At 40.7% G+C, this 24,963-nt stretch overlaps 2 protein-coding genes across 9 annotated transcripts in view; one reads left to right on the top strand and one right to left on the bottom strand.

Moving 5' to 3' along the window:
* Nucleotides 1-226: 226 nt before the first annotated feature.
* On the top strand, nt 227-18,822 carry DCUN1D1 (defective in cullin neddylation 1 domain containing 1). 2 transcript variants are annotated; one of them, XM_033516684.1, is made up of 8 exons: nt 227-358; nt 8,372-8,588; nt 9,857-10,025; nt 10,518-10,648; nt 12,165-12,248; nt 14,693-14,775; nt 15,007-15,103; nt 16,092-18,822. In XM_033516684.1, the coding sequence occupies exons 1-8, from the start codon at nt 356-358 to the stop codon at nt 16,169-16,171; spliced, it is 864 nt and encodes a 287-aa protein (XP_033372575.1). In that variant the 5' UTR covers nt 227-355; the 3' UTR covers nt 16,172-18,822. The 2 variants fall into 2 exon arrangements, with proteins under 2 accessions (XP_033372575.1, XP_015492842.1); XM_015637356.3 differs by lacking the exon at nt 12,165-12,248 and having other exon boundaries at nt 228-358.
* A 1,143-nt stretch (nt 18,823-19,965) lies between these two features.
* ATP11B (ATPase phospholipid transporting 11B (putative)) overlaps nt 19,966-24,963 on the bottom strand; it is a 65,893-nt gene continuing 60,895 nt past the window's right edge. For 2 of the 7 annotated variants that reach the window (XM_033516678.1, XM_033516680.1), the window contains one exon: nt 19,966-22,322. Coding sequence is in view for 4 of the 7 variants with exons in the window: in XM_033516680.1 (XP_033372571.1) it covers nt 22,289-22,322 (34 nt within the window). In the remaining 3 variants the exon portion in view is untranslated. Of the gene's footprint in view, nt 24,958-24,963 lie in introns of all 7 variants that reach the window. The other 5 variants (XM_033516676.1, XM_015637346.3, XM_033516681.1 and 2 more) reach the window with 4 other exon arrangements.

A 24,963-nucleotide genomic window follows, 5' to 3' on the forward strand; every position in this document is an offset into this window, starting at 1 on the left:
CCCCGCACCCCCGCCTGCCCCGCCGCAACCCCTCCGAGCCCACCTCGTAACAGCCTCCAGGAGGCTGGGGGGGACTTTCCCCTCCCTTCCCTGCTCGGGCCGAGCCCCCCTCCCGGTGCTCGCCGCGCCCTCAGCGCCGATCGAGAGGCGCTCGCCGCGGCCTCTCCCGGGGACCGCGGGCCGGGGCCGCCCCCCGTGAGGGCTCCCGGCTCCCCGCACTGCGCATGAGCGGGGGAAGGCGGCGGAAGGGCCCGTGAGGAGCCGGGAGCCGCCGCCGCCGCCGGAGGAAGCGCCACCGCCGCCGCCCTCAGTGTCCGCCCGAGCCGGGAGGGGAGAGGCCCGCACAGCCCCCACCATGGTGAGCGGCCGCCCGGGGCCCCTCTGGGCCCAGCGCGGCGCCTCGGGGCCGGACAGGGGCAGCGCGGCCTGGTCGTGGCGCGCTGGGTGTCCGGGAGCGGCCGAAGGGCCGGTGTCGGGGGCTCCGCAGCCGGGCACGATGTGCTGGCCCGGGAACTGCTTGTCCTCCTGCCGGGCACGGCAGGGCCGGCGTGTGGGGCCCGGGCCGGGGCCGCAGGGCGGGCTGCAGGGGCTGCTCCGGGCAGGGGCCTAAGCGGGGGGCGCGGGGATCCCGCCCAGGCCTCCGACCCGCGGGGCCCCGCCAGGCCCCGCACGGCGGGGAGGGGCTCGCTGGCACCTGGTGTGGGGGTTCAGGCACCTCTGCGAGACAGCGGCGGTGTTGTGGGCAGCTCCGTGCGGTCTGTGCCCTGTGCCTGCAGCAGCACTGAGAGGGAGTGCAAGCGGCTGCCAGGAACCAGTGGCTTCTCGGAGTTTTTCCTCAGGATTTCAGGCATCTCAGGGCCCATTAAGTGCTGTCAGTTCACAGGGAAACTTGGGGGTGTTGATGCTTCTTGAGCTGCAATTATGTTGAAGAATTTGTGGATAATTGTTCTGGGGTCTTGGTCGGTTCTATTCATAGAAGTGTTGTAAAGGAGGGCCTTGCAAAGGTCCTCCTAGTAAAGGTCTTGTAAAGGTTTATCTTGCGTTTTCTCTGTAATCCTGTTCTTATAGCTGAGGATTTGCTGTGGACTCCCAAATCGACTGACTTTCTCCCTTGCTTCTTGTAGGGAGAAACTGCAGTGTTTCGAACAACATTTGCTGGTTTTGCTTGCCTAAACAAAAGAAAAATATATTCCTTCAATTTAATCAAGGGGGCCCTCATTGGTTTCTTGCAGTGTCTTAATGCACTGGAGGGAAGAGTTTATAGTAGTACTTCCAGGCTTTCTCTGTATTCAAATGTTGTAACAGCTTTAGCTACTACACCTGTACAATTTAAAGCAGTACTTTTCTGTAGCAGTGATACAGTGTTAGGCAGGGTGTAGGAGGGAGTCTTAAGATCTACTGGTGTATGCTTATTGGTATAAAGATATTTTATACTTACTGTTAATACTATTCTGACAAGCAGTGTTAAAAACATATTAAAAAATTACAATGTCACCTTTAATTGATGGAGTTATGTTGGCGTAAAAATTTGGTTAGCGAGCATTTAAATTAAGTGGTGTGCAGACCTCTAATAAACTTGTCACTGTGTAACTAATATAATTTTTAATTGAATAGCTTGATGTAGATCTTCGTTTGTATTTTTTTTATGAGAGCTTAAGACTGAAGTCTGAGTAAAGTTCAGACTGTAAAGGTGTCTTACTAATCTGTAATTCTGCAGGTCTGGGACTGTCTCAAATAGTGCTTACACAGTAATGTTACACAACTTTTTATGAAAACTTTTCCATAAAAATCACCTAGAGCTGTCTCACCGTATATCCAATGTAGGCAGGCAAAATAAATACACAGTTGATGAGATAGACAGTTGATGTTTTCCATGTACATATATTAATGGCTGGCTGTGAGATTAGAAATTTAAATTGAACAGTCCTGTAGAAAGTGACATTATAACAGAAATGGTGTGGCCCATTATTCTGTGAATAACTTTTCGTGAAAAACAGCAGAGTTCTGTCTTCTTGGAAACACTTAACTGAAGAACCAGCAGACATATTCTGTGTAGCAATTCTGTACTGCTAGATTGGCATTTATCAGATTGGAGGGAGTATGTGAATACTCCACTTATGGCCCCAAGCAGAGCTGTTAGGCCCTGTGCAGACAACCGTGTTCCAGGTTGTGCTTGTTGACTCCAGCACACAGGTGAAAGGATGACATAGCACTGAAGTGGGACTGAATGACAGGCTGCAGCTTTTAGAAGTAGTAAATACAGGTATGAATGGTTTCCAGTGCCTGGGTGTAGGATTCTGTACCTGTACTTGTGGTATGTTAAAATCCTCTGTTTGGTTAGGGGAAAGGTAGGGAGACTTCACGGAGATCAGAGGATGCCCATCCAGAAACAGGAGATTCGATGTCCTGTTTTTCTGCCCACGTACACAACTGCTCTGGCTCATCCTCCCAGTGGCTGTGGCCAGGTAGCTTGTCCATCACAACAAATGCCATGGCACGGGTTCCTGCAGCTGGGGCCTGGCTCCTAACTGTCCATCCAGCACTGCCAGATTGAGCACTGCTGGCTCTGCCTTAGTCCCACCAGTGTCCATATGCCCAGAGCCTTGTGCCTTCAGGACAGAGGTTTCCTGCCAGTGAACCATCTTTGTGCTATATCTGGAAGGGACACCACCCTGCCAATATTCCTTGGACTGCTGAGGGCACTCAGCCTCTCTTAGTCACTCTTCATTTGAGCTGGCTGAGCAGCACCTGTAGAAGAGCTGTCCTTCACCTTCCTTGTTAGTATTACTGCTTCATCTCATCTGAGGACAAAGGTATGCCCAGGAGTCAAGGCAGAGCAGTAAGCAGCTCCATTTCACTCTGAGCCATCTTCACTATCTGTACAATTCTGAATGATTTAATGAATTAAGAACTGTGTGTGGTAATCGAGGCAAGTGTGTGATTATCTACATCTTTATCCAGAGCCAAGTGCTAGCCTTGTCTCTATTTACATTATCTAATACATTGTCCAGTTTGTGTTCTCTGAAAAATATTTCTGTGCTGATAAATACATAATTTCTTACTGCAAACCTCAGCTGACAGGAAGTTGTAAAATTTAATACTACAAGAATTTCATGTCTGACGCTGACTCCTGTAATGTTAGTGTACTTCATGACATTGTTATGTGGTGTTTAACTCAACAAGCTATCCTGCAAGGCCAGCTGTTTATATGTGTAATCTGTGGTGCATATGCATGTCTGTAGAAGTTTGTTGATATTAAATATCTGAGGTTTGATTGTCCCAGAGTACAACTTTAGATCCTTGGCATTATGCTTTGGACGAAGTAGTCAGAATGCTAGACAAGATGGTGCATGATTTTGTTTCCTTTCCTAGCTTACCAGAGATCCCTTTGAACTAATACTTTAAATCACTTTTAACTACAGCCATGAAAAAAAATATTCAAGATTATGAACTACTCTGAGAACAAGGTGTGAAATTTATTATGTAACTCTTGATATTTTACTCATGTTTTATGGGGCCAATGCAAATATACAGTACGAATAGAGCTTTTGCCCCAGACCAGACTTAAGAATGCTAAACAACTGGCTGCTCTATGTTGTCCTTTTTTATTTGGAAAAGCCCTGATTTTTTGTGTTTCCTTCACCTCCCAGGTTAGCATGAATTACCATTATATCTACAGCAATCTTCTGGGTAGCTGTATATTGACCTTCTGCCTGCATGCAAATTCTGAAATTATTCTATCCACTAAAAGAACATTATAGAGGGTGGAAAGCACCTTTAATTTTATGTTGTGATTTTTCCTTTGGATTTTAGATCTCAGCAGACTTTTGTAAGTATTTTTGTTCTGTTCCACTGCAGCTAAGTGGATTTCACATCCGTTTGAAACAGAAGCTTACAAATGTCCTGACTTTCTTACTTGGTGTGCCCTCTCTTAGAGAAACTGCTGTGGAAAATAAAATGTGGTTGAGGGACTCGTTTGTTTACATTATGTAGAAACTGTGGCTACTTATTTTCATTGTTTTTGTCTTTTTTGTGATTTTTTTTGGTAGTATACCTGTGTGCCATCACTGTTTGTGGGTTAAGATGTAGTTCTGTGTATTTGTAGATTTTTGTTGTAATTAATGCTTTTTTATCAAACAAAATACTCATGATTTTGTCTTTAAGCTTTAGCCATGTGTTTGTTGAATACAGGCAGTAAAGCAGAAATTTTTAGGTGTCTTGTGGTTCCTTTCATGGTCCAAGGTGGGATGATTCAGAAGCAGAACTCCCCTGGCCATTCCTGTGGCATTAAGGGACAGAAGTGGCAGTCGGAACCTCTGTGCATTTCCGAACCTCTGGGATTGAGGTGACATCCCCGGGGTCCTTGGGAAGAGAAGGGATGCTTCCCACAGTCACAGCTCTTGCTGAAGTCTGAATGCTGTCAGTGTAAAGGCCTAGACTTTGTGGAGGTTGATACTATTTTAGAAAAGGCTTTTACCTGTCACATGCATGAGAACTTAACAGGCTTTTCTTTGAGTCCTGCTTGAAACAAAAACACAGATGTCACATCGTTCAAATTCCTTTACTTAGCAGTGAAACTCGCAGGAAACTATCATCTGTAGCAGTATCTGGGAAGGGAAAGGTGCAGAGCAGTTGCTCACTGAGGAGTGGCTGGGTGAATGCCGTCCTTGGGGGCCACAAGGAAATTTGGGCAGCAAAACTCATCGTGTCCTGCTTGTTTCACTGGTGGCTGGATGGAACCTTTGAGCCAAGTCCAAGAACAGGGCTCCAGTAGGGATCCTCAGCTCTCCAGTGAGGCAGTGTGGGACAAAGGTTGGTGCTTTTTCCCTTGAACATTATCCAGGAGAGTGGAGCCCTCATTCGGCTATTAGCTGTCTGCAAAATGCTGATGACCAGTGTGCAGAACTTGTCTTTGAATCTGGGGTGACTAAAAACAGTGCAGAAGGAAAAACAGTGCTGTAGTCAGAGTTGGTAGAGAAGTTATAGCATTTTTTGTTCCTGAGACTAGGAGAAAAAAATATTTGGGAAAATAAAAGTCCAGGTATTTTATTTTTCATTTGTAGTTTTTCACTGAAATATCTGATCAAGGAAAGGATATTGAATTAGAAAATTCAAATTTGATACTTCATCATAAGAGGCAAATCTTCATTTTAAAATCAAAGTTATAGAACCAGATGTTAATTAGAATGAATGTAGTTGCATGCATCTACACAATGTAGCTTTTCATTTGGAGAAGTTATTCTGTGTTTTAAAAATAAGGTTATCTGTCTTGTGACATCCTTATTATGAAAGGTAGCTTGGATACCACACAAACTTGATCAAGGGCTTGCAGAACTGAATTTTTCCTTTTCCTCTTAACCCAAGAAATAAGTGTACAAATTTGTTTCATTTGCTTTCCATTGTTTTTCATTTGTATGTATAGGCAAGACATGTATCTGTTTAATAATCTTCCTTTTTAACCTGTGTTAAAGTTGAGATGTTTTAAGTGGATTGTGTTGCATTACAATGAGTGCAAGTTCAGTGTCAGGTATTCGTTGCCTTATGACTGTGGGATTAAAGGTTATGTGCTGCTCTGTATTGCACTTAAAACAATAATACAATATTAGTGCTCAGTGTCTAGAAATAGCCCTTAAAAGTGCAGAAGGTTTGGAACCTGCTTGAAGATCCTGCTTGAAGCGTGGGTTTTTAATGTGCTGGAAGAAGAGCTATAATAGGATAATAAAAACTCAGCAGTAATTCCATCTTTTGCTGTCCTGTCGTAGACCTGCAAAGAGTGTCCAGTCACTCAGGATGTGGAGTGTCTTATCCACATTGGCAAGGTTCTGCAGAAGTATTCATCAAGTAGAAAAAAAGGCTTTGGCCCTTCACTAAAAATAAACTCCTGTTTTACCAAGAAAAGTATGATTATTCAAGAAAAAGGTTGTGGCTGAACAGTGTGATTTATTGCATCTTATACCTTACTGAATATTGTACTGAGTAACGTAATTAGCTGCTTGATTCTTTGCAATTTTGATCTTCTTTTAAAAAGGTTTTATGGTTTTACTATCAGGGAGCCCCAAGGATAGGAAAATCTCATGTATATATGTAGAATTTAAATTTTATCATAAGAGGCATTTAAGCTGCAAGTTTTTGATCTAACAAATTGCACTCTTACGTGAAAAGATGCAGAACACGCCACCTTTTGTGGTCCTGGGCATCCATGGTAAAGCCTAGTTAAACCTGTTCCTTGACTTTTTGTGGAATGTCACTGCTTTTGGAGTTTACCCTTGCAGGAGCAGGGCAGAACAAAGCCTCCTGAGGTTTTACAGAGTACTCACGATTAAATGGGCTATGCACACTTATGTGTACATGTTTTAAAAAAATCAAAATACTGAAGATTAAAGGCACCAGCTCTGTAAAGGAAAAAAAAGAAAAAAGAAAGGAAAAGCTAAAGTAATTAAGTATGGCTGCCCTATAGTGCAGCTGAGTCTGTGGTGATGCAGCAGTCTGGCTGTGTGGAACTGATTAGAAGCAGCTGGTAATTGATAGAGAAAATTAAATTTGGGATTGTTTCATCTTCATTTGGGATTGTTTCATCTTCATTTGGGATTGTTTCATCTTCATTTGGGATTGTTTCATCTTCATTTGGGATTTCATTCACTGGTTTGTTTTCATATATCTGAGTTTACAATACATTTTAAAATGCTGCAACTAAAATCCATTAGTCATTCCTGAAAGTCATTGCACATGGCTTTGTCAATGTAATTGATTTTTGTGGAAGTGTGAGCTCAGTAGTGCAAGGTGTTGGATGTCTGCTGTGGAGCCAAGCATGGACAGGTGGGTGCACAGGAGCTGCTCTGGTGGCTTTGCCTTTACCTGGAACTGCGTCTGAAAATCTCAGTTTCAGGAATGTGTTTGTAGGTCCAGTGTGACAAACTTGGTCAAGAGATTGAGATAAAGCAGCAACACATAATAGATTTTAAAATGGTATAGCCTAACTAATGTCACTGTTAGAAGTCTGCAGCCTGAGCTAAAAGTTTGGCTTCAGTTAAGTGTTGTAGATACCGAGTGGTTTTGCTTTGGGGGGATTATTTTAAAGGATACTTATGGTAAGGGTATTGTTCTATTTAGTATATTATGTGGGTATCAGTTTAAACCAAATGTGATGCTCTTGTATTTTTTTTTTCAATGGTGTAACAATGAAGCTGGTAACTTAACTATTCTTACAAATAAAAGCATTCACACTCATCAAGCCACAGAAGACTGATCCTGACTTTTAGGACAGATGAATTTGTGTTCTGAAGCATTAGTTCTTTTTTCTAATGATAATGTGATTGAGTGCTAATTATCCTTTGGAATTAAGAGCTCGAGCATGTACTGCTCCTAAATCATTCATGCTTTGGCTGAATTTTATCACATTTTGGGATTTTTTTTGCCCTTCTTCTCCATATTCCCTGAGAAGGAGCTGTTGAAATTACGGTTACAATAATGAACAGAATATACAAGTTTTGGTTTGAATACAAAGTAAACTAAAAATTAAATATTTGTGCCATATAAGAAATCCAGCTCTGACTTAAAATTTTGTCAGAACTTTAATTTATCAAGTTGTAACATTGGGAGTCTTTGCTTTGTCTGTATTTAGTGAACTGTAGAACTATAACTGAATTTGGGTGTAGTGCAGGAGCTGTGATTGCTTTCTCCTGATGAGCAATCAGTTTTGGGTAACTCATACCCTTGAAATCCCGAGTGTGCTTCTCCTCATCAGAAATATCCTTGGGAATCCCTCTCTGCTGATAAGCATCAAGTTTGTGTTCAGTTCTGGGCTAGGCCAGGGCGGATGGCTGGGTCTGGGCAGGAGGCCTGGAATTCCAGAGCTCTCACCTTGGCTGCTCACTCCCCCGCCTGCCTCAGGCACAATTACCTTTTTTTTTTCTTAGCTTTGGTTGCTGCACCTGTGAAATGGAGACAATGCCTCCTCGCAGAAATGTTTTGCAAATTATGTAGGTGGAGCTGAGAACCTTCAAAGTGAAAATTCTCTTTAAAGAAAAAGAAATCTTTAAGGTATTTCAGTGTGTAGGTCCCTGAAATGGATGACCCAGCCTAGTCCCTTGCTGCCATCAAGAGGCACCTCAGGAGATCCTGTTCCAGGTGTGGCCCTGGTCCTGCAGTTCTGGACACCAGGACACCAGCCTGCAGCTCAGTGGTGCTGAACTGTTCAGTGCCTGCTCTGCCCCACCTCTGGAGGGACTCGATCAGATACTTTGATATCCTGATTGTTTGGGAAGATTACAAAGAGAATGATTTAAAAAACATTCAGAGACTGGTTTTTATTTACTCATGTTTTTTTTGTCCAGTAGGCATTTCTAGTTACAGTATTGTCTGTTTTCACTAGAACAAGTTGAAATCATCACAGAAGGATAAAGTGCGTCAGTTTATGGTCTTCACACAATCTAGTGAAAAGACAGCAGTGAGTTGTCTGTCTCAAAATGACTGGAAGTTAGATGTTGCAACAGACAACTTTTTCCAAAATCCTGAACTTTATATACGAGAGAGTGTTAAAGGATCACTGGACAGAAAGAAGTTAGAACAACTATATAACAGATACAAAGGTGAGTACCCTGAATTTTAAGGCTTATTTCCTACTTGTATAATTCTTATTTACAATGTATTGGTGATGCTGTGCTCTTGTGCTCGGAAATCTTAACTGACTCTTCCAGCTTTGTTTTTCTGTACTAACAAGACAAATTAGAAGGGAAATAAGGTAAGTTTATGCTTCACAAGGATTACATGCAGTTACTTTATGTGCTGTGAATGTATCTACATTTATGGGACATTAAGGTCTGAGCTGGAATTGTGTGTATAGTGCGTAATTGTAGTGGTTAACGAGGATTTTAGGTAACTCTCCTGGGGAAGGCACATCACACAGGACTTGATCCTGACAAAGGAAGAGGTTGCATACTAGGGATGGATTCTACCTTGGTTTTTATTCAGCTTGTTCTTATTATCATGTAGTTACAAACAGACTGTAAAAGAAAACAAAGTCTCTGTATCTGTTAGGTAGCCAGTGTTCAACTGATATCCTACCACATAAAGTGGATTCAGTAGAGCAGAACAAATCCTGTGTTTTAGCACTTAATGTAAAAATGAATGCTCTGTTTTCTGTCTGTTTTCCTGTGTTTTATATGTATAATCCAAATACCGTTTTTGTGAAGTCTGTGTTGGCTTGTGTTAGTGGATCTTTGTTAGCGCAGTTGAAATGTGAGCATCTCACTTCCAGACCAGATGTTAATTCCTTTGTGAAAAGAGGAGTTGGCCTGGCTGACTTGGAATCTAAGGGGGCAGCGTAATTTCCCCCTGGAGGTTACTGTATCCAACCTCCTGCATGCTGGAAACCTCATGTGTGCCAGGAAATGCCTAAACCTGCTCTTGGGGTAGCCATGGATGGGCACATTTGGGTGTTGGTACAGCTTGGAAATGAACACTGCAGAATGGCTCCTAATGGAACACAGCTCATCAGTCTGACCAAAGAGGCCAATATTTGAGTGTGCTGGGGGGAGAGAACCACTGTGCTCTGTAGGGAATGAGTCAGAAGATCCTGCATATTATTAGGCAAAAAACAAATGTTTGTGGTGCTTTTGTCTCTCAATGAAAATAACATGAGCTTCATTGTATGGGAGGCTGTATTGCAATAACTGCCTCAATTGTTAAAGCTTAACCATTGGGAGCACTCATTGAACTTTGTTTTGAAAATACTCTTATAAGGGCTGATCCCAAAAATGGCTTCTTGAAAATGTTTCCTTGTCTTAGATATACTTGTTGAACAAATTAGCTCTTTCAAATACCTGTTTTTCTTGATACTTACTTTTATGTCCCAAAGATCCTCAAGATGAAAATAAGATTGGTATAGATGGAATTCAGCAGTTCTGTGATGACCTAGCTCTTGACCCAGCCAGCATCACTGTACTCATCATTGCATGGAAATTCCGGGCTGCAACACAGTGTGAATTTTCAAAGCTGGAATTCATGGATGGAATGACTGAGCTGGGGTAAGTGCTCACTGAGTGTTAGACAGTGTGATCCAGGGTCCTGTTTTGGGGCATTCTCATTCTTGGTGTCCTTTCTGAGACATTTCAGAGCCCAGCATCACTTGTCTGCCTCTGGAATAACGAAGCCCTGCTTGGCTGTGTGAGCATTGTGTGGTGGTTGGCACAAAGCTGCTCTGGCAGGTAGCTCAGGGATGTTGGGCACACCTGGGATTTCTCTGCCTTGTGAGAGTGCAGGAGTCTTTATCACATTTTCCTAAAAAAATTGTGGATTGTAGAAGCTGGTATATCAGGTGTATGTGCAAATGCAATGTGAAGAAATAACAAATAAATGAAATTCTTGTAGAGTTGCAGACTCATTAAAGTGATTTGATGAATTCTGTTTTGATAGTCGTATTGTATTCTACAAATAGTTTATGGATTGTTGATTAACTCATGTTTTTATGGCAAAATGAATAATCAAACAAACAAACAAACGTGCTTTTTAAAATGCAGATGTGACAGCATAGAAAAACTGAAGGCCCAGATTCCTAAAATGGAACAAGAATTAAAAGAGCCAGGAAGATTTAAGGATTTTTATCAATTTACTTTCAACTTTGCAAAGAACCCGGGACAGAAAGGTTTAGGTATGTATTCTAATTCAAAAGCATTTTTCCATAAATATTGGAAATGACTAATTAAAGCAGTAAATGAATGTATTATTGTGATCCAATGAATCTGAAAGATAATTACCCTTGGGATGAAATACATCTCTGTGTTTTGAAAGATAGTTGTCAATTTAAGGTATTCAAATTGATTATTAATAAAGGCTACAGAATTTTATGAGAGAGTTTATTCTTTCACTCAGAGTGAATCCAGTTCTCAGTAAGCACAATGGATTATGGTCATACATTAAAGACATAATTACACCACTTAGAATTTGCAGCACTGAACAGATTAATTGAATTTTTACTTTTAGGATAAATTGAAGCTGTAAAACCATTTTTTGTGTGAGCACATTTGTAAAGTCCCTTGTTACACCATGCTTGCAAATGCCTTAGCAGGATAGAATTGGAATGGTAGACATGGATTCCTTTGTTCTGGGCCTGCTGCCTGCTGGTGCCTACCTACAGAGATTTTCCTCCCTTACCTCACTGAAGGCTTTTTTGTCATTATTTCAGAGTTTACACGCTGAATGTGGCTTTGGTTGGTGTAACAGGTGGAGTAGAAGAATAACTTTAAAAATAATTTCAGCGCACTGCAGTTTGGATGGAATTAAAGGAACAAACTGTATCTCTGTCTATTCAAAACAACAAAAATGAGGGAATAAAAATTTATTTTGAGTGGTGATGTTCAACAGCCCAAATGTACATTCATTTCTCTGTAGTCTGATTTGGCTATTAGCCATAAGTAGCATTTCATGATCCTGTAACTTAAGTTAATTCTGTTTTTTGTAACTTAAGTTACTTCTGGTTTTGAGGAGTAATAAAATATGGGAAGGCTGGTAGGTTCTTCCATGGCAGCTTGTGAATTTGTTTTTCTCAGTAATGAAAATGCTCTAGACTGGACAGCTTTGCATTCCCAGGGTGTGTAAAGATGAGCTTTCTGCTTTAGTTTTACTGGCTTTTATGTACTGACCAACTTTTGGCTTAAAATGAGTGTTGAAAAATAAGTAAATAAGCAAAAACTGTCCTCCTTCAACATCTTGCAGTATCTTGTTTGTTGTTTTCAGTGGATTGTGAATTTTATTGTATCCAAAGGAGCTAAAAGTGCTGCTATACTGTCTGAAAATACTTGTGCATGCTTGTAGACATTTCTGAATCATGCAAATAAATGAATAGGCTGATTCGTATTTCTTGTGGAAAGTCATAGTAAATTTTTTAGGCTGCTACAACAAAGAAAATGTGAACAGCAACTGAATTTTGGGATTAATTTCCCAGGAAAACTGATTCACTTGCTTTATTTCTCATTCATCATAAAGCTTCTTCGTGCAGGTTAAGCTCTAGCAGTGGCAGATAAGTGTAGTTTTCTGATATCCATATAGCATATACATAGATAGGTTTTTTAATTGTTTTTGTTTTTAAGTCTGGATCTGGAAGTGATGTAGAACTGAGCTTAAAGTCTGGATTCTTACCAGCCCTTTTGGTGCTCATAAATACACAGTTCTAGGCATGAATTTAGAACAGGGAAGAATAATTCTGGAAACCCTGGAGCAAAAGAACACTTGGAGAAGTACAGAGCTGCAAAGTAAGTGCTGCTAGTTAGGCAATTAATTTTGGTGTGTCTAAATAACTGCTTGTAGGAACTTGCAAATTGATTTTAATGTATATTGGCCTCTAATCTTGCAAACATTGTGCAGTAGTTCAGGCACAGTTCTGGAAATATATTTCTTCTGCATAATTTCTTACTACTGTGTAAGTACTGTGGGTGTCTGAAAAGTTCTTGTGATATTTGCATCTCATTGGAGAATACCCTGTAGATGGTGTTCATCTCAAACATTGCTTGCTTCTCTTGCTTCTCTCTGGATAAAATTCAAAATGGAGGATGTATTTTGAGGCTCATATATTTGATCCAGGAGGATTTCATTCTCACAGTTACAGAAACCTAAAATTATATCTTTACTTTGCAGTTTTGTTATTTCATATAATTTCTTTTTAAAAATGTAGTTTGTCCCAAGGCATTATGTCATCATGCTTTACATGTTTGGACTTGTACATTGAGCTTGAGGTTGCAGCATCCTGAGATTTAGCTTTTAACAGCCTTTGCTTACCCACAAGAATTAGCTTAAAATTGTATAAAAATGTCAGAATGCACAGTTGGTTTATAGTGATTGTTTACAAACCACTGTAAAATGCAGTGACTTGATGACCTTGCCTTTTTGAATGCACACCATTAATGCAGCACAAGGAAATAAAACTTAGTTTTTTGAGGAAAAAAACTGTTTCCTTGAGGAACTGATCAGCTTCTTCTGAAGTTTGTATCTGTTAAATTTTAGAAAGGCAGTAGTTTAGTTGAAAGGTAAAATACCTGTTTTTGTGCCTGAATCTCCTGTTAAAGAGAGATTTTGAGTCTCTACAGTCTTGAATGAGTTGCCATTTTCAGATACAGCTTCATTTACTGAGGAGTAGTGACTTCTGTCTAATTTGTCTCTGCTTCTTGAGATTCAAACTCACACTTTTGTCTGAAATCAAACCTCTTTGCAGCTGCTGGAAAATCCTTCACAAATTTTATTCTCTACTTTGGTCAGGAGGTATTATAATGTGACTCTGCTGTTTGAGAACTTTTAATATCAGATGCTAAACAATTCAGAACCCCCCATCAGCTCTTACTTTCCCTCCAGCAACGCAGATTTCATACTTGGTGTTGTTTGCTGTTGGTTTCACCTCCAAGATCTACTTCCCTGGGTTCTTTTAAATATTTGGAAATCCTGGGGGAAGGGAGGGAGTGGAGTTCTTGGGTTATTGGTGTGGGGTTTTTTTGTTATTTCCTGAGGTGTGCAGTTGATCCTGTGCCTTCTCCCTGTTCCACAAGGGAATTATTTATAGAAGAAATTTTCTAGACTGCCAAATATATAAGAGCATTTGTTAAAAAGAGGCCACTTACATAGGCAGCCTTTTGGGGTCACTGTGTGATATCCTGTGGCTGAGGACACTGAATTTGGTAATTCACAGTGAGTGGTGTTTGGTGCTGCAGCACTGAGCAGTTCCCTGGTAATTCCTGGAGATCCTGGGCAGAGTTGTCTGTTCCAAATGTCTTTTATGTGCTCACAAGCTCCTGTGTGCCCCTCCTGGTGGTTCAGCCTTTGGCACTCCCAGGGATGGGGGCGCTGGCTCTGTCCTTCCCCTCTGTCCAGACCAGCTGGGGTTTTTTGGGAGCTGCTGCACTCCAGCAGCTCTGACAAGCAGGGGGACACTCTCCAATGTGTCAGGTCAGGCTTCACTCATTCCAAACAAACAGGAATTTAACAGGAATCTTCTTTGGAAGAACAAAAAACCAAAAAAAGCCAGCCCACCACAAAAAGCACCCGATGAACAAAAGGAAAAAAATCCCAAACCAAAATAGCCAAAAACTATCCCAAACCACCAACAAAAAAAAACAAAAACCCAAACAAAAGCAAAAACTCAACCAAAACAACACCACAAACAGATGAACCAGCTATCTTCTGTCTGCTTAGGGACACTACCCAAAGATTCTTTTTCAAAAGGAAATCTTGACTGCAGAAATGAGCACTTGACAAAAGCCTTGTTACAAGGGCAGCACCTGTAATAAAGTTGCTCTAAAAATGAAATCATTAAAAGTTGGTTTTATCTAAATTGTATTTTATATATTAAAAAAAAAAAAAGTCTTAGTACCAAATACTACAAATTTTCTTTTCAAGCCAATAGCATCTTTAACTGAAAATGTTTTGCTGACTTTTTACTATTGTTAGATAGCAAAAGGCATATGAAATGTCCTGGGGGGTTCTGGCTATGTTGGATATTAATATGTGCAATTTTCAGTTCTGTAAAATATAAAATATGTGTGTAACACTTTATTTATGATTGCCTTTTTGTAAAGGATCTGTGAGTATATTTGCTTTAGTTTAATCTTTTCAGACTTATGGGTACATGGTTCATCCTGGTGTTAGATACTTGTAGAGATTATATATTTGATATGTATATCTCTAAAAGTAATATATTTTAATATTACAGATTTAGAAATGGCCATTGCCTACTGGAATTTAGTACTTAATGGAAGATTTAAATTTCTAGACTTGTGGAACAAATTTTTGTTGGTAAGTTTAAACCTTTACATAATCTGGACTGCAGTATTTTCAGAACTTGGAAGATAAACATGTTTAAGTTATTGAGTAGATGAAGTAGACTGTCTTGACCTAAATCCCAGATATTCATAGTGTGTACAAGATAAATATGTTTTGGGAATATGGATGTATTTGAGGCAGTAAAAATGAACATATAATAGGGTTTATTTTTTTTAAATATAAATTTTCCACCTCTCCAAACAGGAACATCATAAAAGATCAATTCCTAAGGATACCTGGAACCTTCTTCTAGACTTTAGTACAATGATAGCAGATGATATGTCTAACTATGACGAGGAAGGTAAACATTGCCATTTTCTCTCATTAATTTTTATGTTTTATATTACATTTATTACTGTGTGTCTGCTTTGGCACGATCTCAGCTCCATTAGAATATTACTGGTGATCTGAAGTCCAATTGGAGCTGCTTTAATGCATGTTATAATCATCTCTGTTACCAATGTTTTAAAAGGAAAGTGCTGAAGCTTCCTTGGAATCCATTTTCTTTTTTTGTTCTGTCTAAGCTCAAACACAAATTCTTTCTTACTGAGACAACCCCAAATTCTTTCTTACTGAGACAAGCTCTGCTATATGTCCATTTAAAACCCACAGATTCTCTGCTGGTGCAGTTCTTGGCTCCTTCATCCAAGTAACTGATCCATGGTTTGTGCAGCTCTATGTAGGGTCCTCTGGTTATTGCATTTCGTAGCTGAGAATGTTTTTAAGTCTGGTTGCTTCAGTTTATGTGAGGCTTGGACGTGTTTTGACATAGAAGTGAAGCTGGCAGCACTCAGAGGCTGCTGAACAGAACTCACTTCCTACCAAATGTATCTCTTGTAAAGCTTTGTATCGATCTTTCCTCTTCCAGTCCCTGTGCAGCCAGGAACAGCTGATTACCCTCAGCCCTTGGCAGCACATCAGTTCAGTCAGGGGGGAAACTAAACTTGTGATACCTCCAGAGCAGAGGGCAGCAAACTTCAACTTTATTTAGTAATTATGGACTGTCCTCATTCATTCCCTTGTCGGTTTTGAGTTAGATTTTGGTCAGTGTTTTGTTTTTGTCTGGAAGATAACCCTTAAAAGTGATGTGTATTAACTGGCTTTAAAGGAAGCAGAAATCTTTATTTGGCTCTTGAATTTCAAGCAGGAAAAGAAATTTTTTTTTTTTTTTTTGCTTCAAACTCTGTCTAGTTGAATACCAGAAAGGAAATAGCTTGTTTGGATATGAAGCTTGTGAAAGAATGCCTTGTTGAACCAAGTTTTTACATTCTGGTGTTTTCCTCTTTTAGGGGCATGGCCAGTTCTTATTGATGACTTTGTGGAATTTGCACGCCCTCAAATTGCTGGGACAAAAAGTACGACAGTGTAGCATTAAAGGACCCTTCTAGAGTGTACATAGTCTGTACAAATACCTGAAATGGAAAATTGCACAGTCAATTTCTGCTGGCTGGACTGAACTGAAGATCAATCCTCACAATATGGCTGAGGGTTGAGACAAACCTTTAAGGATACATCTTGGACCATATCATATTTCATTCTTCTACTGGTGGTTTGGGCTTTTCTTCTAGTCTGGACCACTCTTGCCCGTTAAAATTCCAACACTGTGGATTTCATCATGGATTTATTTTTTGTTGGTGGATCACCCTAGTTTCATCTCCCATAAGTCCTAGAAGCTTTATAATTATTTTGAGGTTTCTGATTTCACATAAAGCACAACGCTGGTCATCATCAGACAACTGTTGTATGGCATCTGAATTATACAGATCAACATCAAAACAATTTTTAAGAGAATCCTTAAATATACACTTGGGGCTAGTTGCAAAGACTGTACTGATAGCACTTCCTGCAAGAGTGATATATTTAAGTGTACTGGGTCCGAGTTTTTTCTTTTCTGGAAAAGTGCAGGTGTCGTCTGAGTTTGAGTCTCTGGTCACAGCAGTGCCAGGAATGGCCAAGGAGCCCCAGGGCTGTTGACTGGGGGTCCCTGGCTGAGGTTTCCTGGTGGCTCAGCTGCTCTGGGGACAGCTGGGGGACGACACAACTCGAGCACTTCCCCCCCGTGGGCCGAGCTGTGTCCTCACAGAACCCAGCGTTCTCTAGGCTACTCTCTGAGAAATCAGATTTCATTACAGTTTTGAAATGCTTGTCTGTCTGTCAAAGAAAGGTTTTTCATTTCTGTGGAAATCAAACACTTGAATATACTGAATTTGTGTCTTAACTGTTTGCTACACAATACAGTATTTTAAATTGAGATATGTGACTTTTATGGCTGAGGTGTGACAAAGGAAATGGCCCTGTTGTACAAGAAGCTGGTGAGATTGTTGTGAATCTGGGTTTTGAAACCATTATCCTGGTAAGTTAAATCTTCATCACTTAGAGGTACTGCCATTATGGATGACACCCTTTTCTAAATTATTTTGCTGAGTTTTCCTTAAATTGACATATCACTGTGGTAGCCAAACACAGAAATTAAGAATAAAGCTTTCCCAAACAAGCACAGATCAGATAGAAAATACTTCACTGGCTTTGTTGTTTAAATTATTTTGTGGATTATCACTACTTCTGTCTTGTTGCATTTGACTAAATCGCTTCCTTTGGATCAAAGCAGGTTTTATCAGATGCAATTCTTTAATAATACAAGAGCTGTTTAGCTGCTTTTATGGTCTTTTACTCCTCACTGAGTTAGTTGTGAAGGGGTTTGATAAATCCTGCTCTGGAAAACAAGCTGGCAAGAACAAGCTGCAGGAGAGGAGACAGACCATACTTACAGGTGAGAAGAGGGGGTTTAAGCCCACACTCTGAATACTGCCCTGTTAAGGCCAGAGTTATTTTTGAGATGAGTCATTGGTACTTGCACTAAACTGTGGCACAATTTTATGCAGATGCTGAAAGTATTTTAGGGAAAAATTGACTATTAAACAGCTAAAATTTTTATTTGTACTCTGTGCAGTTGACCTTAAGGCTGGCTCCCCTTACAGCAGTGCCCTTTTGGCAAATCCAGTTGTGCATTTATTCCAAAAATACAGTTCCTCAAAAACGTTGCAGACTTTCTCCAGCTACTGGAATTGGCTATGCCAAAAACTGTGTGTCTTGCTGCTTTCAGTATTTCCTTTCTCAGTTTTGTGTAAATAAAAATGGGGACTTGAAATTATGGGGGTGGGTGGGGTGGAAAAAAAAAGCTCGACAAGGTTATCTCTGCGTGCTGTTTTCTGTCTTGAGGGTTTTGGTACTGTTTCAGATTGATTAGTTCAAGTATGCTGTGTTTGGAGAGGAGAACTGACTTGCTTTTCATCCCAATGCAGACTTGTCCCTCAAAAAAGTCTGGCATTGGGCAGTGGCAAAATGCCGTGGTGTTTTAGAGACTCTTCCTTTTGAATGCGAGATCTTTCCAACAAAATAGTGTTGTCATCAGTTTGGTACTACATGCTTATAATTACTGTGTAATTATAAAGAAATACATAAAAACTTAGACTAATTATGTTGCAGAAAAGGGTTATTTGTGCTATCATGGCATCTTTAAAGTTTTTCAAAATGACTGAAGTTGAAAGAAATATTAACAGGGTGTTGTTGCAAGGACAAAATGCCTGGTTACAGGGAATATTTTGTACTGAAATGTGCTCGGATGTGGCCATGTGGTTTTTTCCTTCATATATGTGTGGGGTTTTTTTGTTTTTCTGTTTTTGTTTTTTTTTTTTTAAGAATGCAGCCAGTTGCTTACAAGGATTGCTTTAATTCGTAAGTGCTTATGTCTTCAATTTGATGATCTCCCTGCAAATGGATCAATTTAATTTTGCCAAATGTCAAGAAAAAAAAATGAAGGCAAACGTCAAGTTTGTAAACTGTTTTTATACATTAAAATATGTACAAAATTAGAAGTGCCCTGATATAAAACACTTAATCTTGAGATTATATTTAGTAAAAACCCATCATTTGCATATCTCTGTAAGTTCAAAATGTAACTTCTTACAATCCCTCTCATTACCAACAGAGGCAATAAAGCTCCAGTGAAATTGCCATGACTGAGGTTTGTACTGCATTGTTTCAGTGTATTATTTGTAAAGCCTGTTTCTGGAATGTGCTTTTAGGGAGTGGGGAGGGGAGAAGAAAAAGCATGGAATAATATGTGTGTTCTGCATAAAATACAGTTCAGGACAAGTCTTTCTTTTGGGCTGGAAAAAAAAAACCCAAACTAAAACCTGCTCCTGCACCTTGCCTGTTGTTTGTTCCCAATGTTTCCAAGTCCCAGCCCTTGGCACAGCCATGGCCCAGCATGTGAAGGAAGACACCACACACACTGCAGTGCTTCAGATATGCCTCAAGTACAGCAGTAAAGCCACTTTTTTATTATCAACCTGTTAATAAGTAACTTATGACTTGCCTCAAAATTGTTTTACAATGAAATCCGTACTGGGACATCCTTATTTAAGAAAGATATAATTTTTTAAAGAATGCATTTAATAAACTTTTGTCATTCACACTTTTATTTAAACAATGTTGCCCAAAGTCTCTGTAGATTTTATTTGAGGATGGTTAATTGACTGGGTTGGCTTTTAAACAGAAACCAGTGATGCCCTTCAGGTCTCTGAGCTCTCCAGCAGTTAACCACACCATTAAATACTTGATGTAATTAAAATTTCATCTATGAAAAATAGGCCTTACCTTTGTAACTATGGAGCTGGTTTAGTACCAACGTGTAGAAGTATCTGCAGAAATAAACACCAAGAGGTTTTTTTCCTAAAAAATAGGCACCTGTACCTCAGGCCCAAGTCTGACCATTTAAACTGGTAGAGAACTCAACACCCAGCTTCTGAAAGTTCTGGGCCAGCAAAAGCTGCCCAAATGCAATTTGAATGTTTGCATGAAACTGCAACCATTTCTTTTTTACACTCAATTCCGTGGTTTTGGAATGTAACAGTTCAAGCCTTTTACAGTGTTCAAAGGACAACTGGCAGGAGTCTGAGGGATAAATAAAGTTAAGGCGAGGAACCTGAGAGGGTGAGAGACAAGAGGGCTGTAAAAATTGTGTGGGGACAGGCCCAGGTTTGTTTTCTTTATCTTGCTGGTGGCTTCTCTCCAGCCCTGCTCATGACTTCCTGGGCCAGAGTGCAGCAAGCTTGGCTTTGCTGCCTTTTTCTCTATCACTTATATAATTAAAACAATGACTCAGCTAGAAGTGAAAGTTTTATTTAATAAATATAATTTTCATAAACCATTTTCAAAACAACTACTGACCAAGCTGTACAGGGAACAAGCACATGGCCTCGCTGTCAGAGGAGCAAAAATAACATCAGGCAGCCACAGTGTCAGAGGTCCAAAATTCTTTGTATTACTTATTGCTCATTTCCAGTGGGCAATGCCCCTAAGCTCCCTAAAATTAAGGATCAACATCTTTTAAAAGGTACTTCTTGCAGAGATGAGACCGTTACAGTTTTTTTCTTCAAAGAAACAAGCTCAATCCCATTTCAGTGAAAAAACAGGAGTCTAGATTATGATTTGTTATTTTTGTATGCATAAAACCCGAAATCTGTCACAGGGACTGCAAATAGGAATTGTAAAAATATATTCTTTGAGATACAAGTAAGATCCTCCTGCAGCAAGGTGTGCCTCATTTATAACCATTTTCAACTTCGTGCTCCACAGCTCATCTTTTGTCCTGTTGTCAAAATGTAAAAAGGGTCAGAACCTGCTGCTGTTTGATTTCCGTGAAAACTGCTGAGGAGAGACAGATAAAGCCCCAGGCCATGGCGGTGCCTGCCGGGGTCTCTTTCAGGCAAGCCTCGCTCGGTGCCTCCCGGAGCAGCGCGTTCCTGTCCCCGCTGTGCCGAGCGCTCTTCACCCCTCGGGCCCCGGAGGGGCTCAGCCGGAGCCGGGCGGTGACAACAACAACGTCCCCTAAGGAGCAGCAGGCGGCCGGGGCAGCACACACGGCTCCGAGCGAGTCCTGACGGGCCTGGAGCAGCACTGAGCTGAGGGGAGAGAGAAATCCATGGGGAGCAGGAGCCTGGCACGTCCCGCTGCAAAGGCGCCACAGGAGCGGACAGAGCCGCGAGCATCCCCGGCCCTGCTCCTGCTCCAAACAGAGGCGTTCCCAGAGCAGAAACCGAACCGTGCCACTGGAAACAAACTACAGCAGCAAGGGACGTGCAAAACAATCAACAATAAAAATATCTGCAGGAAAAAAATCCCAGCCCAGAGCTGCAAAGGAGAGAGTCTGGCTGGGAAATAATTTAGGAACAGGATAAAGGCTGAAGTAAAGTCCCTGGTGAAAGGTTTGCCCAGCTCTAGGAACGGCTCCTTTAAGCAGTGACATCTGTGTAACAATCTGTGTAAAAAAGCAGTGGCAGTGACAAGGGTGAGTTATTAGAGATTCTACACACACACACACAAAAACCCCAAAAAATGAGAACCTTGAAATAAGGGGTTCAAAAGCACCTTTTGCTTGAGCACTTTTGGACACTTTCACCAAAATCACAAATATTTAGAAGTATAGCAATACCAGATAGAACTATGCAAAATTATTTAGGCTGCAGCTTTGAGACACTTCTAGCACTAGAAAATGGTATTTTATTCCAATATAGGAGTTACACTATAATAATAATAAAAAAAAAAATGTTTGAAAGTATTACCAAATATTTTCAGTAAGAAATTATAGGTGCTTAATATGCATTCTAAATTGCATATGCTTTTCTCAAATCATTTTGAAAACAAAAAAAGTTTTTGGCATTCCTTCCTTTGAAGCTTCTGTTTCCCCTTACCTGCAGTAATCTTAAAAAATACAGAGTATTTTTAAGCAGAATATTTACATTTTAGTTTTTGAAACAATTCAGAACATCCCAAGTTTTTTTTCCACTGCATCCTCTTAAAAGCATGAGTTTGGCAACTACAATTATTTTCCTAAGTAAGAAAACCAAACCCTGTTTTTCCCAGAGGCAGAACTGACCTGCAGAGAACACGATCCCATTCGAGAGTGGCTGTGGAGAAGGTGCTTCCTCAGGGACACTGCACAGTAAAGTGAGTGTACACCACTCTTGCTTTGAACTACAAACATCTACTGCAGGCTTTCATGGATTTCAAAGCTAAAAGGTAAATAATAGAACATTTCCTCCCCATGGCAAAGCCTCCCCCACCCGTTCCCACTTACACTGGGAGGTGAATGCCTGCATTACACTCAATTAGCTGTATTTCTCAGTTTCCCTAATGAAGGACTCTGCATTGTGCTCAGGGCACAGTAAACTGGCTCCTACACTTCAGCTATCAAAGAAATACACAAAGTCTTTCTTCCTTGAACAGGAGCATTTAAAGATTTGTGACATCAACACATAACCTCAATGACTTCCACACAAAGTATTGGTCACACCAAAAAACCTGCCCTTAAGCACACCACATCTATGCTCTTACTCAATGAGACATTACTGACTTAGATTTACTGCAAATAGAAAAATATACCTTGGCCGAGGGATGGATTCTTAAGTCCTTCCTGAATTGTTTAAATGCAAGTTTCTTCGGTAACCTTACAAACACTGGGAAAAGGGAAAGTAGGGGGAAAGGGAGGAGAGGAGATGGAAGGTTTTAAAGAAACACATAATGAGTGCAAATTATTCTTCAAATACACGACTGTGCTGCTTTTGTGCAAATCTACTCAACGCACTGGTGTGGTAAAAGCCAAAATACATCACCTACAGAGCTGGGCCAGTGGAAATGCTTGGAGCAGGGTTTATGGCAAAGGCTCTGCTTCCCCTCACACAATGAACTGGGTCTCAGGGCAGGACACACGAAGCACGTGGATGGATGAGGGCACACGGTCACACACACTGACAGGACAATGCTGAGCCTGACACGGACAAACAAGCACTGCTGAAAAGTGAAACACTGGTTGAGGTATAAAATACAGCTAAACAGCAGATATCTGATTAGAGTAGTAAAATAATTCTGTATTTCCTAGGTATCCATGGCAGCATGAAAACTCCTAGGAGGAGAAACTACTAGGAAGAAAATTACTATTTTAAACCCAGGTTTAATATAGATATGAAATATAAAGGAAGTTAGAGGAGTCAGTGAAATCTAAGTGTATTTTGCTACTAGTGCAGATCTGGAGGGAACTGGATGGATGACAATCAGGTTATTGCCTCTCCAGCTGGATCTAGGTTTTTAGCTCTATGCAGTGGGATTAGTTACATGTTCATACCTGCTGCATGAGAAGACAAAGGCTCAATTTTAGTGTTTCTTCATCCCCTGGGCACTTGCTGGGGGAGTGCACTCTGACATCCTGATAGAGAAATGTGCTAGGAATGCTGAATGAAATACTTATTTAAAAGGAAAGTTTGTTGTATTTTGTTTCTTCTTGTCTTGCAATTTATTTTTAAAGCTTCTTAATGCCCAAACTGATCTTCACCTATAACAGTATGAAAAACCTTACGAATTTAACAACGAAGTTGCAATGACAATTTCTTTCCTAAAGGGATGTTGCCTTGAGCACCGAGATCCTGTAAACTCCACATACCTGCAACCTTCAGGTCTGAGTGATGCTGCCAGGCACTAATGCAAAAAGAAAGCTCCAAGAGGAGAGCTGAAGTAATCCCAGTTAAAGTCATGGGCACGAAAATGAACAGCAGAGCTGTTATACAGTAAGGAACATGTGAAGGATCTGATCCCAGGAAAGCAGGACATGTTCCTTTGCTCACTGAACTTGGGAGAATTTGGGATGACAAGAGAGATAACACTCCCCTGGCAGCAGCCCAGTTACACTCAGCCAGGTTTGCAGCAGCCCAGATTTACAGTTTTTACCCAGAGCTAATTTTAAGATGGATCTTTACACTTTTAACTGTCCGACAGGGCGAATATTCCAGTTATTGATGGGATGTCACTGTTAGAGATGACAAAAGGGGATGTTTGGGAGCAGCAGCACTTTTCCAGTCCCCAGCAATGAACAGCACCATCCTAAGGCACCCTTGCCCACATCCCAGGACAAGCAGGGGGTTCAGCCACCCTGGCTGAGGGAACAGTGAAATGTTGCTGCTCCTCAGCCCCCACCGTGCAGACACGTCTGGGACAGGAGAGGCACCTGCAGGATGCACCACCCAGAGCTCCAACTGTGCAATTTGTTTTTATTGGCATTCTTAGGTATCAAAACATTGCCATCAAGGTCTCAGATCCTTCTGATAGACGAAGATAATTAAGCATTAATTATATCTTCAAAGTACAACATGACCGAATATAAATACATGAAAAAGAACAAAACATGCAAAAATTCCCCAACTTTAAAAGGATTAATAATTCAAAAAATTTATGCTAGTGAGACTTCTCCTCAATCCACAAATTCTTAACAAATTTTTCCATGTCAGGATCCAGAACTGTTAACAAAACACACAGGATATAATAAAAGATGACTAGTTTCTGAATTGTACCTTAGGAGAACAGTGAACTGTTATATCCCTTATTCCAAATTACTGATTTGTCACATTTAAGTGTTTTTCAAAGCAATGGCTAATATGTTGCCACTCATACACCAGCATAAATATTTGAATTGCATTTAACTCTCAAAAATTACTAAACTGATTGCTCATAGAATACAGTAACTGTCCACAGAAGTAACAAAATTGATTTGCAAACTGCAAAGACAGCATCTGCAAAACAGCTCAAAATGAATGTGTGTTTAAAGGGAAGTGTCATCATGAAAAACACAAATTTTAAAAGTTTCACTGTGGAGATTCAAATTGGATCACTCAAATTTGGGAGGAGAAAGATTTCTGTCATTGCCCTAGAGGGACATCTCAAGTATTAAATGTAGGATTCCAATCTGCTCATACAGCAAGAAAAAGGATAAAATGGACAGAGGTAAAAGCATTCCTTAAAAAAAACCCAAAAAACCAACTTATTTAGCAATTTGTAGATATAATTAAAAAAATCCTGGAAGTGACTGCTGTGCAGATTATGGCAGGCCAGACAAGCCCTGCCTGGACTCAGGAGTCCTCTGGGCTTTCCTAGGGCAGCGCTGGACACTGAGCTCGCCTCAGCACCTGCTACAGCTGTGTGAGCACCACAAGGCTTCCACAAGGCATTCAAAAATGTCCCTGTCAGCAAGAGGCTGAGTCCATTGTGGAGAGAGTCAAGATGCTCCTGTCGTTGGCATAGAAGGGATCCGATGAACTCCATGATCTAAAG

This window comes from Parus major, chromosome 9, assembly GCF_001522545.3.
Source record: "Parus major isolate Abel chromosome 9, Parus_major1.1, whole genome shotgun sequence".
Lineage (NCBI taxonomy): Eukaryota > Metazoa > Chordata > Aves > Passeriformes > Paridae > Parus > Parus major.